Source organism: Wyeomyia smithii, chromosome 2, assembly GCF_029784165.1.
Source record: "Wyeomyia smithii strain HCP4-BCI-WySm-NY-G18 chromosome 2, ASM2978416v1, whole genome shotgun sequence".
NCBI lineage: Eukaryota > Metazoa > Arthropoda > Insecta > Diptera > Culicidae > Wyeomyia > Wyeomyia smithii.
The window spans coordinates 182261937-182280065 of record NC_073695.1 but is presented as its reverse complement, the minus strand read 5'-3'; the positions used below and the strand labels follow the sequence as shown (position 1 = coordinate 182280065).

At 39.6% G+C, this 18129-nt stretch overlaps 1 protein-coding gene across 1 annotated transcript; it reads right to left on the bottom strand.

The window, feature by feature from the left end:
• Positions 1-447: 447 nt before the first annotated feature.
• Positions 448-17570, bottom strand: LOC129724990 (sodium/potassium/calcium exchanger 3-like). The gene is made up of 8 exons (XM_055680333.1): positions 16821-17570; positions 16573-16760; positions 5568-5715; positions 1610-1741; positions 1480-1551; positions 1218-1415; positions 934-1157; positions 448-859 (listed from the first exon to the last, which is right to left on the bottom strand). The coding sequence occupies exons 1-8, from the start codon at positions 17284-17286 to the stop codon at positions 647-649; spliced, it is 1641 nt and encodes a 546-aa protein (XP_055536308.1). The 5' UTR covers positions 17287-17570; the 3' UTR covers positions 448-646.
• Between the last annotated feature and the right edge of the window lie 559 nt (positions 17571-18129).

Sequence of the window (18129 nt, the reverse complement as noted above, 5' to 3'; positions counted from 1 at the left end):
GTGCTGAGAAAAAATTTACCTGACACTTTACCACGTGGAACGAAAACCAAAACAAACCAGTTTTGACACATACGTGTGAATGTGTTGGTAACTTCCTACAGTACACTCTGCTTTTTTCGGGTGTCGTCAGGGACAGAAAAAGTGTAGGGAGAGACAGAAAAAGGGTAGTCCGAAAAGTCAAATAACGCATTTTCGGTGTCAAAAGTGTCGTTTGAGTGTAGCTACACCGCGAAAACGAAAACGACATTAGTTGTTACCCGTTACAGTCAAAACCGTACAAACACTCTAACTCAAAATGTCGATGACGTGAAACTTAGTCAATTCAGTATGTAATTACCTTTTCGTCAAACTTCCGTTCATATAAAATCATAATATACCCACGAGTAACGGAAATGTGGGACACGCATCAGTATTTCAGATAAGCATATAGTGAAAACATCAAAACAATCATGGTATCATAAAGCATTCACTAACTGCCACAGTTCAAATGCTTTTTGTCTTTATTGATGTTCATCTGATTTTCATTTGTCAACTACATACTTCTGTAGCATATGCACACATTAATCTCTAGTTGTCTTAACACCGATAGTAGAACTTTACGTTAGCTCAATCATTACGACGCTTAATGTTACTACGAAACCAGCCGTCAATGAATGCAGGTTGGAAGATTCACTTGGAAGAACACGTTCAGCTCTATCAAACTGGATACCGTCAAAAAGGCGACATACATTGACAAACACGTGAGCCCAACTTTCCAGTCTAGTTTAAATCGGTTGAACCAAAACGCGATATAAAGCCCACACAGTGTTGATAACAGCGATATCGCTGAGTATGTCAAACCGGTCGAGTTTAGCGCAACCTGTCGAGATGAAAGATAGATAGCGAGTCTTAATAATGATTGATTGGGTGCTGCACTGATTTGCCACTGCTTACCCATTGATTCCCAGGTACCGCGGGAAAGGCGAGAGATTTAATCAACCACGGAAGCCCCAAACAAAGCAGGATATCGAAAGTGTTGGACCCGATCGAATTACTGATGCCCATTTCACCATGACCTTGGTTAGTGACTATAATACTGGACACTGCTTCCGGTACACTGGTGCCGGCCGCTAGGAACGTGAGACCCATAACAGAGTCGGGAATATCGATGGTGTCACCTGGAAAGAATCAAGATGATTACAGACTGTGTTGTGCGATGTTCTGTTCTTGAACCTTACCTACAACGGTGATTAAGAATGCCACAAAGTAGGACGTAATACCTATCCAGAAAATGCACGCGAAGAACGTTAAGATTCTAAGCTTCGGATAACGGCGGCAATCCGGAATGGTGGCCCATAAGAAAAACGTTATTGGCCAACGGCAAAGGTAGGCCAGCGTATTTTCGTCCCGTCGATCCCACGGAGTTGATGCCAATTCTTGGGAAAATTTTTTTAACCATTAGTATAGAATTGTTGGATGGCTACTTTTGTTAGAACCTACCGAACTCTTCAAAGCTATCATCGCTGCCCTCGCTGTCGCAGGATTGTGCAGCATGACCATTTTTCGCAACTCCTGTTAAATCACAGTTAAATTTTTTTTGTTACTATTAAACATATAGCAAACATCTCACCGTTTGCTCCAGCAGCTTGTCCATTCGACAGTAGAGGGGAAATCTCGGTTACTTCTGTGTATGGTCGAACGTACGACTTCCGACGTAAGGTTCGCGTCATGAATCGACTTATGGAGTCATTACAGTACATTGCTAAAAAAGTAAAGAACTGTAACTGCAGTAATTGTTGTTTTGATTTTGCAAAAGAAATCATGTGAAAAAGAAACAGAGGAAAATAAGCTTTGATGGAATGTGCAGCATAAGCTTTTCATCGTTACGAAATGACTTATTTTGTGCAGTAAGTAGAGCAGACATTGCTTTCCAAAATTTCTAGAAAACGATCACATTAAGTTCCTAATTTGTAGTAATCTCCAATTATGGCTGAACAAAGAAAGACGCTGGCTTTGTTTTATTGTTCTTACAAATTGTTCAGTAAATCCCAAGTTCATTGCCGTTTATACTGTACCGAGCTTATCAAAATGCACATCCACGACCTACATTGTATTACGATGAACCGTCGGTATCCGTGCGGGCTTTTAGTAGGTACTAGCTATCGTGATTTGTGTGTGTTTTTGCCTTTCTCCTAGAAAGGTATAGCAATCACTTGCAAAACCGAAGATATAAAAGTGCTCCAAAGGGCCGAATGGCATATATCACTCGACTCAGCTCGACGAGCTGAGCATTTTCTGTATGTGTGTGTGCGTGTGTATGTGTGTGTATGTGCAGATTTTTATTCTCACTCACTTTTCTCAGAGATGACTGGACCGATTTTCATTAAATTAATTGCAAATGAAAGGTCTTGTTGTCCCATAAGACCCTATTAAATTTCATTGTAATCGGATTTTTAGTTTCGAGGTTATGTATCAAATAGTAAAAATCATAAAACATCATTATCTCAAAAACTACACAACCGATTTGAACAAAATTGGTCTCAAAAGAACGGGCTACCTGAAAAACCCTTAAGTTTTCAATTTTATAAAGATTGAACATGTTGTTCAAAAGTTATGAAAAAAACACGTGTTCTGAAGACTGTTTAATCTCACTCATGTTTCTCAGTGATGGCTGAACCGATTTTCATAAAATCAGTGTCAAATGGAAGGTCTAGTGGCCCCATAAGACCCTATTGATTTGTTTTGCAATCGGACTATTAGTTTGCCTGTTATGTTTAAAAATGTGAAATCCAGCTATGCAAAGGAACATATTCCGATGACTACTTGGACTCACTCACTTTTCTCAGAGATGGCTAACCCGATTTCCACAAAATTAGTGTCAAATGAATGGTCTAGCTGCCTCAGAAGACCCTATTGAATTTTACTGTAATTGAACTGTAACTTCATCTGTAATGTACCGACTTGTGAAAATCACGAAACTTCTTTATCTCAGAAACTACACAACCGATTTGATCAATATTGATATCAGATTAGCGGGCTAGTTAAGGGTTGACTGATGAATTATGATTGAACACGTGGTTTCAAAGTTTGGCTGCCCTATACGTACCCATTTCATTTGATTATAATCGAACTTAAGCAACCGTTCTGTATTAAATTGTTAACAATACAACGAAAGTCTATTATCTCAAAGAGTACATGACTTATTTGAACATAACTAGTGTCATACGAACGAGTCATCTCTCAAACTCACAGATAACAAACTTCATAACAGTTTGATATGTGGCTCAAAAGTTATGGAAAGAAAAGAAATTCAAAGACTATTTAAAACTATACCTGCTTTGATCGATATTTGTGGCCTTAACATAATTTAAGTGTGGTATCGTAATATTTGAACGTTTCAAATTCATTGATTCCTTGCGATGTGTTTAAAGTCTGCAAATGCTTAACCAATCGGCCATAGGATATGATCAAAGTCAAATAACAACTCGTTTGAAATGATTGGATTTAATCGAAATGACAACATCCTCGACTGTTGGCTTGTGTACATCGCTTTAACTCTAAATATATTTATATTGAGTGGTATTCGGTCATTTTCAGCAAATGTTCTGGTATCAATCTGACACCGTAAATACCCATATTGGGAGGTATTTAGTTATTTAGGTTGTTTTTCAAAAATTAAAGTGGTCGTCTTTAAATTCAGAATGGTGTCCAGGGTCAATGTTTGGTTTCTATGCATCATCACGATTACGGAAATATCCATATTGAGTATTATTCGGTCATTTCCCACTGTTGCATAGAAGTTGCCATTTAGCAATTCAAAATGGTGCCTGAGGACAATTGTTAGCTCCTTGCATCATACTGGTTCCAGAGATACTCCTATTGGATAGTATTTTAAGCTGTTTTTCACAAACCGGTAGTCGCCATCTTGGATTTCAAAATGGTATTTAGGATACTGGTTAAAGAAAAACTCATATTGGGTGATATTTGGTCACTTTGGACTGTTTTTCAGAAGCCGAAAGTCGTCATTTTGGACTTTAAAATTGCCTGTGAAATCAATTTCTGTCATCTGGGCGTAATTCTGGTTCCGAAAACATTCATATTGAATGCTATTTGGTCATTTCCGGCTGTTTGCCAGACACCGGAAGTCACCATCTTGAAATTCAAGACTGTGTCTGTGATCAATTTTTAGCTTCTGTGCATCTTTCTGGTTCCAGAAATACTCATATTTAATGGGAATCGTCCATTTCAGGCTGTTTTCCAGAAACCGGAAGTTGCCATCTTAAAATTCAAAATGTTGTCTGAAGTCGATTTGTGGCTCCAGTGCATCATTACGGTTCCGGAAATACCCATATTGGGTGGTATTTGGTCGTTTGCGCTTCATAATGGCATTTGGAGACAATTTCAGGATTCTTAACGGCATACTGGTTAAAGAAAAACTCATATGGGGTGGTATTTGGTCATTTTCAGCTGTTTTCAGAAACCGGAAGTCGCCATCTTATAATCCAAAATGTTAACTGAGGTCGATTATGGAACATATTTGTTGCCACTAAAAACATTCACCTGCCAATATGGTTCCACTTAGTTGATTAGTTCGCGAGATGTGCAGAAATTTGTGCAGAAACATGTACTTCCAGAAGAGGGAGGGGCGTCGAACCATTATGGACAAACTTGTTACCTCTAAAAACATTCACATACCAAATTTGGTTGTATTTTCTTGATTGGTTCTTAAACTGTGCGAAATTTGTGTTTCATTTTTATGATACCCCTCCCTTATAGAAGAGGGATTCGGGTGACAAACCATTATGTACGTATTTGTTACCACTAAAAACATTTACCTGCCAAATTTTGTTACATTTGGTTGATAAGTTCTCGATATGTGCACAAATTTGTGTTTCATCTAACTATTATGGACATATTAGTTACCCCTTAAAACATCCACATGCCAAATTCGGTTTCATTTGCTTGGTTTGTTCTTGAGTTGTGCAGAAATTTATGTTTCATCTGTATGGGACCCCTCCCTTACAGAAGAGGGAGGGGTCTCAAACTATCATAGGAACCTTTATCGGCACCAAAAACCCCTACATACAAATTTTCACGTCGATCGGTTCGGTAGTTTACGAGCCTATATGGATCAGACAGACAGACAGACCGGACTGCCTTTTTATATGTATAGATTACAACATCAATATTTTAGAACCTAAAGAATGAATAAACATTTTTTGGATTGAAGCGTTCATGTAAATCTGTTTTTACAAATAAAAAATTGAATGAGAAAAGCTGGGTCTGACCGCTAGGTGGATTAATTTAGGTTTTTTTTTATTTGGTTACCTGTCTCTACGAATAAGACAGAGCAACCTCGTAATAAATTAATAAATGCTAGCTGAATACATACGGCTTGCAAGCAATTTCAGACGAAATCGTCTGTCGCGAGATAACATTCGCCGCATTTTTCGTTATCAGTTACAGCATGATGCAACTTGTTCGTGGATATTCGTAGAATGAATCTCTTCAAAAATGTCAGTTTATTAAAAGCATTACACGCATTCCTAGGATTGGTAGTACACGTTAGCTTGTATTAGCCAACTTACCGGTAATGTAGAAAGTGTACGCCAGGACCAGTATTAACGCCTCATACCACATAACCTTTCCATCCGACAAAACAGTGATCAAACCGATAACGGCTATGCCGTACATCATCGAATCGCGGGTAACAGGCCACCATTTTAGCTGCACCACCTGCGAAGAGAGAAAAAAAGGAAAATGATGATTGCTAGAGACACCATTTGCATTGGTGCATTTAAAAATTTGTTATTTGTTATTTATTGTTAATTCATCCGACAATAACCGTCTTAATGAATGCAATTTAAAAACTATCTTAACCTAACAGATGTAAATTAATTAACATAGTATAGCTGCGAGCAATTTCCGCTTGTAGAGAATAGGTGAACTTCCAAAATCAAAAATTTGACCCGTTTTGTTGAAGGTGCTTATAATTCTGGTTACTGGCTCAAAATACCCGAACACTAACGATGGAACGGCGTTACAAACATTTCGTCGAGTGACCTGCGTTGAATTCTTCCCAGATCATTGAAGGAAAACTTGCTCAAAAGAGCCGGGGAGTCAATTTCTCCAAGAATTACTCTGGCTGCAACCATTGCTTGCTGAATTTTTCTTCGTTTTTCAAGGGTAGCAATTCCCAATAGGTTGCAACGGTGTTCGTACGGTGGAAGATTCAGCCTGTCTGCCAAGGAAATCTACGGAGTGCGAATCGAACAAAGCGCTTCTGTAGCCGTTCAATCCTGTCAATGGTTTGATATGGGGCCCACACTGCAGCAGACGATTCCACAATGGATCTTACTTATGCAAAGTACAACGAAATCAGTGAAATCGTTTGAGACTTTCATCAGTAATCCCAGTTGACGACTTGCACGATCAATAATATTGGCTCGATGTGGCCCGAATGTCAATTTTTCGTCAAGCAGTACACCAAGGTCATTAATTTCGTTGACACGAGCTAGAGGTTTACGTCCAATTGTATATGAAACTTTTGACGTGGGACTACGTCTTTGTTTTCTATACTGGGATGCATTCTGTAAAATAGGAGACGAAACTGGCAAATGTTACGTCAGATTTCAAACGATAATAACAGCATAACCACATGATGGATGATAATAACCAATATATTGTTGGATAGATAAAACGTGTAACAATTTTATAATAAACTAGTCATCATTATTATTTCACTGCTCAACGGTAAAAATTGATAAAAAGTTACAAGAAAATTCACGCGAACAATGAACCAATCACACGCGAGCATTCCTAGCACAGATGATGTGAATGGACACCAACAATGCCCTGTGATATTTTCAGTTTCAATATAAAAAAAAATGGACAGAGTTTCCCCGTCCCAACAGGTCAATTTATGTTTCCTTCCATGAACTTAGACTAATTTGAAGTCTCGAAGGTAAAGATCTTTCGAAAAGTTTTGAAACAAGCCTTTCACTTGAACAATTTCTAAACCTGCTCTCAGAGCATAATAAAAACTAATATTTTGAAAGAAAACATGCTGGTAAAAGTAACAATACCGTACAGTATAATATACATATTATGTGAAGCAGAACACGACTTCTATTTCTGTGAAATCAAGGAAAAAGTGCAATGCTGCTGCTGATGGTGATTAAAAGTTTATCTCATGAATATAATTACCTTACAAAAAAAAAAAAAAAAAAAAAACAAACAAAACAAAACAAAACAAAACAAAAATTGAGCATTTTTGCAACGGTCATAAGATTTTTTTTTTGCATTTTTTCTCCGATATTCACTAACTGATCGTGAACTGATCTGAAAATACATATTTATAGAAGCTTAAGAGCCAGCGAATGCTTCTGAATATTTTGTCGATTCACTAGAATCTATTCAAAATATTTGTTCACAGTTCAACATTGTTAGATGATATATTTTTGTTTTTAACATAAGAAATAATATTCTCACGTATATTAGTTGTCTTTGCAATACGTGAATGTAATTGTTGGCAAATGAAAAAAAATTGTCAAACAGAAATTAATCACTTCGAACTTTAACTTCCTTGTAATTGTTGATTGTTATGATTTTTCGCTGGAACTTGTTGATTATTTTGTTCAACATATCTTCTTATGTTTTCCTTTGAGTGAACCTATGTAACGGCTTCGAAACTATTTCCATAAAAAGATTTATGTAATGAATCTAATTTGATCAGAGTTAAATAAGACAAAATTATGTATTATGATAACGTAGGTATTGTTGGATTTGGTTTATGAGAAAATAGAGTTAATTCTGATTCAGAGGCATTGCGAGAAATTCTTGGTGCTTCTACAATAACAACGAAACGCTTGTGCCTTGTTAAATAAATGTTGTTCGCACAAAAAAACACTACACAATATCGTTAAGTGTAATCGAAATTCTTTCGAGTGTGGCTCAATATGTTTCTAAAAAGAAAACTTATGGGGAGGCTGCGTATAAAAAAATATTTGAAGCACAGAACAAACGAATTGTTGCTGTCTGCAGATTCTGTAACCTTTGTAACTAAAAATCCTTCTAATTACAGTGTTTAGTCCCACGTCACCTTTTCATACAACCCTAGGGCTGTATACCTTGTAGTATTATAGGATTGCTACCACGATGAAACGAAATAACAGCACATTTATTGACCTTGATGACCATTAGATTTTTTTGGCACCAATCCTCAAATATATCCAATAACTCTTGCAGCTTTTGACAGTCGGATAATTTTTCAACAACCACAAAAATTTTAAAATCATCAGCATAGAACAGCTTACAACATATTTCAAAACGAGCTGCGACATCATTGAAATACAATACAAATAGAAGTGGCCCAAGGTTACTCCCTTGAGGAACACCGGATGTGTTTGTAAACCGTCGGGATGAGTTGTATCCAAGTTTAACGCTCTGACTTCTATCACAAAGGTATGATTGCATCCATTGAACCAGGCTTTCGGAGACACCCATCCTCGAAAGTTTACTGAGTAGAATTTGGTGGTCAATTTTGTCGAATGCAGCTTTCAAATCCGTATATACAGCATCAACCTGTTTTCCGTTTTCAATGTGAGAGATACAACCCGAGACGAAGCAAAGCAGGTTAGTTGTCACAGAACGACCAGGATAGAAACCATGTTGATCGGTAGAAATGCTACTTTTTGTGTGAAACAGCAGGTGATTACTAAGGATTGATTAAAACAATTTCGAGCAGGCGCTTAGTGATGTGATGCCATGATAGTTGGTAACATCTTGTCTATTTCTTTTTTTGGATACCGGAGAAATATGCTAGCTTTTCCAAAGAGCGGGGAACTTGCATTGTTGTAAGGACAAGTTGAATATTTTTGCCAGTGGTTTTGCGAGATAATTTGTGCATCTTATGAAGACGATAGCCGATTCCTACACACCTATTGTGCGACATTAAAACCTCTATAGAAACAGCAGGAACGTATTTAAAGTTTTATTACTATTATTCAGTGGTACCATTGAGAATGTAAAATGTTTCCATATATTTTTGGTATTTGCCCCCGGTGACCTCCCCCTCCCTCCTTGAATCGGGACACGGCTTTAGGGCTTGTACGAATCGACTTTAACTATTGAGAACCAGAGGAGGGAGTCTGAAACGCCTGTGAAGGAGGATGGTTGTAATTAATATGATTTATATAGGGTGTGGAAGAAATGTATGTGAAAATGTGTTGGCGAGTTAAACAATCTAAGCAACAGCCGAACGTACAGCTGCGACGTCATACCACAAATGTTTCTACTTTCTCTTATGGAGATAATTCATAGATTTTTATGTTTATGCTTATATTACAATTTTTTTACCAAAATCGTTTCCTGAATAGTATAGAGGAAAGTACTTTACACCTTCTTAATATTTTTATTGAATTTTGATACAAACTAGCTGCATTTTTGCGATGAAAAATGTACTTAAATTATAAGATTATCTTGAATTTTTTTTATTTTTAATATTTCAAAACTGCATAAGTATACTAACTTGAAAATAGCTTCCACCAAACATCTGAAAGTATAAAACGTTTAAATCCATTTGAGATATTGTGTGCAATATATTATTTTTATTTAAATAATTAATTCTGTATCTTTTTATGTTTTTTTTTCTTCCTTGGCACCGATTTTTTCATTTTCAGATTGTTTCCTTCGAAATTTAAGTTTATGCATTTTTTCCTTAATAACTTCTGGCATGTGCTTCACACGGATATTATTTCATATTCACATATATTTGTTACAACTTTGTAAGATGCCGATGATAAGGAATCGTTTTGCAAGAACATTCTTTGGCTGTCAGAAATCAATTTATCGAGTTTAGGCACCCATATTGTGCAATGCACCATAGTATTGCTCCTACTCAACAGCGTCTTCCATCCACTCGACTGATGGTTTCACTAATTAACCAGTGGAAAGATCTTTTATATAGTTCCACATTTTTCCATTTTTGGTAAACCCTTCGAGTTCGTACGTACAGTTTTCTGCTCTTTTTGACGAAGCTATACAGCTATAAGTGTTAATTAAGAAAATTTGTATGCTAATCGATTTTATGCTCTCGATAATTTCATCGATGTCAGAACGATTGCTCTGGGCACCATCATCTCGCAGTTTCGTTTGCTTCACAACTTTTACTTCGTAGATACATTGCCACAGCTCTTCAGTATCAGATCAAATGTATCTGTTCCTGTAGAAATCGTTGACTGTCCGAAAATTTGCAACGAGCCCTTGCTTATTTTACTCGAAGTGGCCGAAAAATGCAAGACGCAGACCGAATCCGAATTTAGGCACTCCTTGTACGATTGAATAAAAGCTGTGTTAAGAAGTTCCTCCCAAGATCTTTTTGAATGTTTCGCTTGAAGTGAATCGTTCGGTCAGAGGGTTTTTCGGGCGGAGATCTTCGAATAGATGAGACGGCTAGAATTTTTCTTATTTTAATGAAACGGTACTTTAACATTTTGTCAATACGTACCCGTTTGTACTAGTGTTTTTCTAGTCCTTTGTTTCCGTAATGTCTGTTCCTTCGAGAAACCATGTAAACTAGTACTTATTTTCTACACAATAGGCCGTAATGTCACAACAGGAGACTGTACACCTTGACATTCCAGACTATCTTGAGTTTTTGTGGCTAAATATTCGAATTTATTTATCACTACACTACAGCAATTCAGGATAACGAAATAAAAACATTGGTATGACGTAGCATCTTTTCCTAGCAACTATAGTGTAAATAAAATCATAGCAGTTATACACGCGCACCAGTACAACTATAATACTATTGCCACACCCTATATAAACCATACTGGGTTGTAATGGCTATTATACGTAAAACGAGAATAAATAAATCCCTAATTTAAGGACATGTGACTCGTGCCGTGAGATAAATAACAGGAAGGTTTAACAAATGTTCTAACCGCGAACGGAACCAGTCGAACACCAGGGTACCACCAGCAGAACGAAATTATTATTGACGCTCTCACGGTTTAACCAATCGGTTTCCGATCTCCTACAAAGTTTCTAAGTACAGGTCGGACTCGATTATCCGGGACATCAAAAAAAAATTCATTCCGGATAATCGAATTATACAAAAAAAAATACTGAAATTTTGCGATTAACGAACATAAAATAAATATTTCTTTTCTTTTTTTTACTTACTACTTAAGTAAAACTAGGATACAAAATTTGAAAAAATACACAATTTTGTGAAATAAATATCTTATCCATTATCACGTATTAAAATAGTTGAAGAGTTTGTTTATAAGACACGACCGTAGAGGTAACGTAGAATACGACAGCCTGTCTTATGTCAATGTATTTCTTGGAATAGGTTTGGGAATACACTCAATTGGGGTTAATTAATTTAATAGTCTCTTTGCTCCAGATGACGTTTACCTCTGTAGCCGACAGCGCGGTTTCACTTGCAGCCGTATTCAAAACAAGAATGAAATTGAATTGTTTTGAGGCTGTCTTTTGTATCAAGTTGCACTAAGATATCTTAATTCAGTGGCTACTAAGAGTCTATAGACAAGGGCAAATAGTGAATTCCCCATCTATGATATAAAAGTTCAAATAACAATTTTCTGCATTTTACGATAGCGTAGATAATTTTACGCGTCCAGCATACAAACCTATATACTTAAATTATTTCGTTGAATCTCGGCATTATTTGTCCCGTGATTTGGACAGCCGAATACTCGGTAACCATCTTAGCTGAATCTATTTTGCCAAGGGTATCAGGAAACCAATATTTGACAGATATCGCCTTATGCCGGGAATCGCGGTACACATTTTTTTATTCTCGCTTGTTTCCGGTGGGCTAGTTCAGCCACTGTTGTCGCCGACGCCCGAGAAGGAGACTCTACCCAAGGCCCTAACTTACGACCCACTAATTAATGGACCTGCGTCAATGGCTTCAATTCCTCATACGATGAAAGGCGTGATCCCAACTAGTTTTCTTGCGTCAGAAAATCTCCCGGTGTCGGCTAGGGTTAATTTTTTTTTATTCTCGCTTATTTACCGTCGATCTAGTTCCGCCACTGTTATTGTGCCAATCACCGGCGTCCGGGGAGGCGACTCCACCCAGGACCCTAACCCACGACCCGTTGATTAACGGACCGGCGCCTACGGCTTTACTTCCTCATGCGATGGAAGGCGTGATCCCAGAGGTTTCTCGCCTCAGAAAATTCGACAAGGATTAAATTTAGATCAGTTCGGTTGATTGAAAGTGGATCACGCCACCCCACAGCCATCGACACGTATGTCGGCGTCAGCTCTCGGTAATTCTAGCCGAGAGGTGGCAGACTAGTCTAACGATCTTTCGGTTAAATAAGCTAAATGTTTCGGCACTGTAAAGAAGCAATTTTCAGCAGAATCCAAGCGCACAAAATAATTTCTTGTAAACTCAGTAGTTTTCTTTCAAAAGATAAACCTTAAGCTCGATGGATTCAGTAAGTAAAGAAATCTAATGCTCATACTTCAAACAAATACAATAATCTTGCATTTACACGATTTTGAACTATACTTTTTCGGGTTTCTGTAACTTCGCACGAACCTGTACTACACTTTTCTCGGTTTCCGGCTTGTAAACACAGCGAAGTCTTGGTGCTGCATGGGTCAACATGGGTCTTGGCCTTATGGGCCCAAAAGGCAGGTTGATCTACTCTAGCACTCAGCCTAAACCTAGGACTGCAATTCTGTTGAACAGATTAACATCAAATTTATTCAATGTGACCTCGTTGCCATAACAGCGGAAATCCTTACATCTGCGGAGGTCATCATATCCGTTTACTTCTCCGATGACCATCTGTTTATCATCTGATGCGGTGCAAACGTTCACCACACGATCTGGAGCAGCTCGGTTTAACTCCGACATTCAAGGAGGTTAACATTGGCAATATAGGGAACAACCCTAACTTTATCAAGGTGATAAGAGACAAGGTCGTCGAACTTACCCTCTGCAGCACAACCAATTCCAAGAAAGTCGAAAATGGCATGTCTCTTACGATCCAAGCTTGTCAGATCAGCTTTCAGAAGTGCGTCCCAATCACCGCAGGAGCTCCGCAAGGTTCTATCCTGGGCCCGGTGTTGTGGAATGTCATGTTTGACGGGGTGTTGAAACTCCAGTTACCTGTAGGGGCCGCGATCGTCGGCTTTGCAGACGACATAACGCTAGAGGTTTACGGCAAGTCGATCGAGGTGGTCGAGTTAACGGCCGCGCACTGTATACGCAAGGTCGAGGACTGGATGCGCTACAGGAAACTGGAGCTAACGCATCATAATACGGAGGTTGCGGCTGTGAACAACCGTAAATTGGAGCAACAGGCGGTGGTCACAGTAGGAGACTGCACCATCACCTCAAAGCGATCTTTGAAGCTCTTGGGGGTTGACGACAAGCTCACGTTCGGAAGTCATGTAGACTATGCCTGCAGGAGGGCCTCATCGGCTATTGCAGTACTATCTCGTATGATGTGCAATAGCTCAGCGCTTTATGGCAGCATGCAAAGACTTCTTGCCAGCGTGGTTCCGTCCATACTTAGGTACACAGACAAACAGACATACCACGAAAATTATTTTCGTGAATCAAAAAAAAACGGTCAATTCAAATGAGTTTCAGTTTTGCGAAATATTTCCGTTGTAGCGGTGGTGGCGCACATCAATGCTTATTTAATTTGAAATCAGTTGGCAGTTGTCGCGCGCTGTGCAGCCAAAACATGTTGGTTTATCTGTGATCTAACTACCAGTCTCCAGGTAGTTATCTAGGAGGTTATAAGAGTAAAGAGGGTGCATCGCGCACATAAGCCACTCCCCGACGTAATACTTAACCGTCGTTCCGGGACGATCAGGGCTGGAGACTGAAGGGGTTTTAGTGGGTCGGGACAGGGACCAGTAGTGTAACTACCCCAGCATCTCTCCCCTAGTTTCATCCCCACACCCTGAGTACTCTTCTCAGATATCTGTTCGCAGATTTCCCCGGCACCTTAAAAAATGAAAAAAGATCAGCTGACCTTACGCTGGTTTGAGCACTGCGGACATATTCTTCGAGTTTCGACAGCCGACCAGTCATAAACATCTAGGCAGGATTCGCCAAGGGTCGCTTCAACTCAGAGGCCCCTTCACTGCAAGTTATCAAAACAGCTATCCGATGTATCAAATCCAGCAAAGCTCCCGGGGTCGATCGTATATCAGCATATCAGAGATTCTCAAAACTGACTCCATGCTATCCGCAAGAATGCTGGGGAGCTTGGCTTGATGTGACAATTGGCGAGGTACCATGCTACTGTGCATTGTTCTCAAAGTTCCGTGCAAAGTTGTCCTAGATCAGATACAGGAAACGACAGGACTCTCCGACGGAACCAGGCAGGCTCCTAAACCAGACGATCCTGTGTGGCAATTTTGTCACACTTTGCATTATCTTGGAGAAGGTTACCGGATTATAAGAGTCCCTATAATCGGTATTCATTGACTGTGAAAAGCTTTTAACCGACTTAACCATGAAAATCTGTGGGGCGCCTTGAGACGTAAAAATGTCCAAAATGAAATTGTCAATCTCATCGAAGCGCACCAAATCCCAAAATTGTCAGCTGAAACGTGAAATCTGTGCTGCCATACGCCAGCGAGACTTGGTATGTGTCAGCCAGGAGCTGCAGATCTTCGTTAACCGATGTCTGCTATATGTATATAATTCATTCTGATGGCCCAAAGCTGGAGCTGGCCCAAAACTGGAGCTCTAGTAGAAGCCGATACACACACTTCGACGGAGCGGAAACGAAATCTGCAAGCAAGTGCTGGACTGTAATCCAGCCGGACATCGCAGCAGAGACATACCCAGGGACCCTGGCGACGCAGGCTCAACAAGAAAACCAAATAAGTCGATAAGAATCTGACCTGGACCCAAAGTCAAGGATAAAGTCGCCCAGGATGGAAATCCTTCAAGTCGGCCCTATGCACCAGTACGGTCATTTAGGACGCATCTGTAAGTAAGTATCACTGATGCTTACATGGCCTGCTGTTTATGTATCTAAACGTGCCTTGATCCAACGATACGTTCCGTCTTATCTGAATACAGAGCATCGTTCGCTTAGTACTACGCTAAAGAATTTCTAGGATCGAGTTCAGTGAGGACATTCAAACGATGGCCGAAGCCAGACGACTCCAGATAGCGATGTCCGTAAACCCCACCAATGATCTGGGGCAGTTATAAAAAGAGGGTGGCAGTTTTACCGCCACACCTAGGGAATCACGTACTTCCTACCACTTCATGTCGACATACGCAAATGAACTGCTGATGCCGGCCTCCAAATGACTCGATACTGCTTTCTAGAATTGCTTTGAATCTCCAGGACCAGATGGTATTCTACAACCTGGTAAATCGACGGAAACTGCTCTTCATGATATAATAACTATTATCGCAAAGTCACTGAGGTATTAAGAGACGGCGCCTGGTGCATTTTTTGATATTAAAGACGCTCTCGATAATACATCCTATGCTTCAATGAGTTCAGCTCTTTTAAATAAAAGAATTGATAATACTACAATGAACTGGATTCAGAATATGCTCTCGAGTAAAAAAATCATAGATACATTGGGAGAGGCTTCGATCACGGTGTCAGCGACAAAAGACTGCCCACAGGTGGGAAGGGGAAACACAGTCTATTTCGTCTTTCGCTGAATGGTTCATCATTATACTGGTTTCGGAGTTTACGGGCCAGTGTTAAGGATACTAATCCAGTTGGTAACAAGCCCACCATTTTCCAAACAAGAAATGTATGCTGTACTCATCTACGCCTAGATATGTCTTAAATATGACTATAAGAATGAGAAAATCGACATCCTCTCGAACAGATCAGCTGCATTATTGGCTCAGAAGTTCTCTTATACATACTAGGTACCTGGACACTGTGGTATTGAGGGCAATGAAAACGCTATGAAACACAATACAATGCTATTGCGCAAAACAAGGATCTGCACAGTAATTCATTGGACCTGAGCCATTTCTGAGAACCTTCAAATCTGCCGTCAAGCGCAATTTATAAACATTAGACATGCTAGAAAAAGCTAACCGATGGAACAATACACAGAGTTGCAGACAAGCTAAATAGTTTATCTCTCCAAAGCCTGCTATAACTAAGAGTGTGCTAAGAGGATTCTCGGTCTCAAGCGGAATAAACTACACCTCTACACGGTAGTTGCTACCGGATACTGCCCCTGTCATTACCACCTAAACAACATCGGAGTTGTCTTTTGTGATAACTGTCGCTTCTGTTGTTTTGTATGATTTGGGGCTGTCAACGAAATTTTTGTTCGAAATACAGCCACGAAATGTTATACAACGATAGGCTATTATTCAACCTCATAAAGGCAAACTGCTCACTAAAAATAATGAGTCATTTGTATCGTGGTAGGAGATGATTTTTTTTATGAATATCATCTTGAGTTCGTAATGCTCTTTATCACCTTCGTGCAACGCACATTGCCGTCCGGTTTCTAAATTTCCGTGCCAACAGCGATAGTAAATAAATAATTTAAAAATTCATCAAAAAAAAGCAAATTATATCCTACCTGTCCACCAAACAATCCACAAACCGCTGGCACGGCCAAAATGTTGAAGACAGCTGAGCCTACTACAGCTCCCACTCCAATGTCACCTTTTGTAACAAAAGTGCCAACACAATTTATGAATAATTCAGGGCTAGAAGAGGCAGCAGCCATGAAAGTTGCTCCGGCTACATCTTCCTTCACTTGCAATTCTGAAATAATCGCAATAAACCATTAGCAGAATGAACTTCGGACTTGCTTGCGTCTCTTACTTTTACCCATCAACTCAATCGCTGGCACAAAGTAATCATCGCACACAATGGCCAACAACCAGAAGCAGTAGCATGCAATTAAGAGATGCACCAGAATCCAACCATGTCGACGGTCTTCGCGAGTGAATCCATCTGAAGGAAACTCGAAAATTGCCGCGGGTGTACAATTGCGGCCTGGAAACCAGTGAGATTCAGTCGTATCCGCAAACTTCGTTATTGTTTCCGGTGTTGGTTCCAATAAAATCTCATTATCGACAGGTTCGAACACTTCCACTTGATCCTGGAGGATCTGCAGTAAGTGACGACGAGGGCGAGACCTTTGGACTACGTTGTTTCCATCCGAAACAGTAAAAACCGAATTGATCAACGGAATAGCCACTAAGCTCAACACAAATAACACTCTTAGCACCAACGCAATTTGCACTCTTCGATTCTTAATTCCACAAAACGTTCTTGGTTTTACCATCTCCAATTAAACGGTAGCTGATTGCACTTCACAGAATACACTGTGGAAAATTCCTACCTGATGACCCAGACTGTGCTACAGCCAACTACGCGTTAACAAATCAGACGCAAAAATCAAAAGAAAGTTAATCGACCCTGTTTCCACCGTTTTTATAGCCATCGCACTTTTACAGATACAATCATCCGGGTGCCATGTGGAGGGATGCACTTTATCTTTTCAAGGGAAACAAGAATCTCATCAGTGTCACTTGTAAATCACGCTGCATAGAAATCCAACACACCACACAACCTGCACCCGGACTAGACACGGATGCCATCGGTTGCAGGCGATCTCGTCCAGAAAAGCTCGAGATAAGGTCGCCATGGATCTACTCAAACTACCGTAAATGTCGTCAACAAGTTTAATTTAGTAGTGCAAATGTTGATTCAAAGAACGCTCTGAATCACCTAATCTGTAGGAAACGGTTCGATCAATGAAGTTGCGTCATTCCATTTGTAATTGAATCCGAAAAACTTTCCTCCCTCACTAGGACAGTGAACTTGACTGCGACAGTCCACAGCAGCTCCGCAGCCTCAAATGCAAACAGAAGCCGAGATAATCCTTACCAGTTCAGTCGTTTGTTTGCTTGGCGACGTGATTGTCCGCCAACACAAATGTATTGAGCGACACTACTGATAGCAACAATGTTACGTCGAACGGCTTCCTTCTGTATTTTGATGTATCCTAGTCATTTAGCCGGGTGCGAGCTATCTAGTAGTGGTAGTAGCGTAAAACAATCACTTGGTGATAAGAAAATCCACAACTTTAGTTTGGGCAACATTAAACGCTTAAGTAAGAAAACTA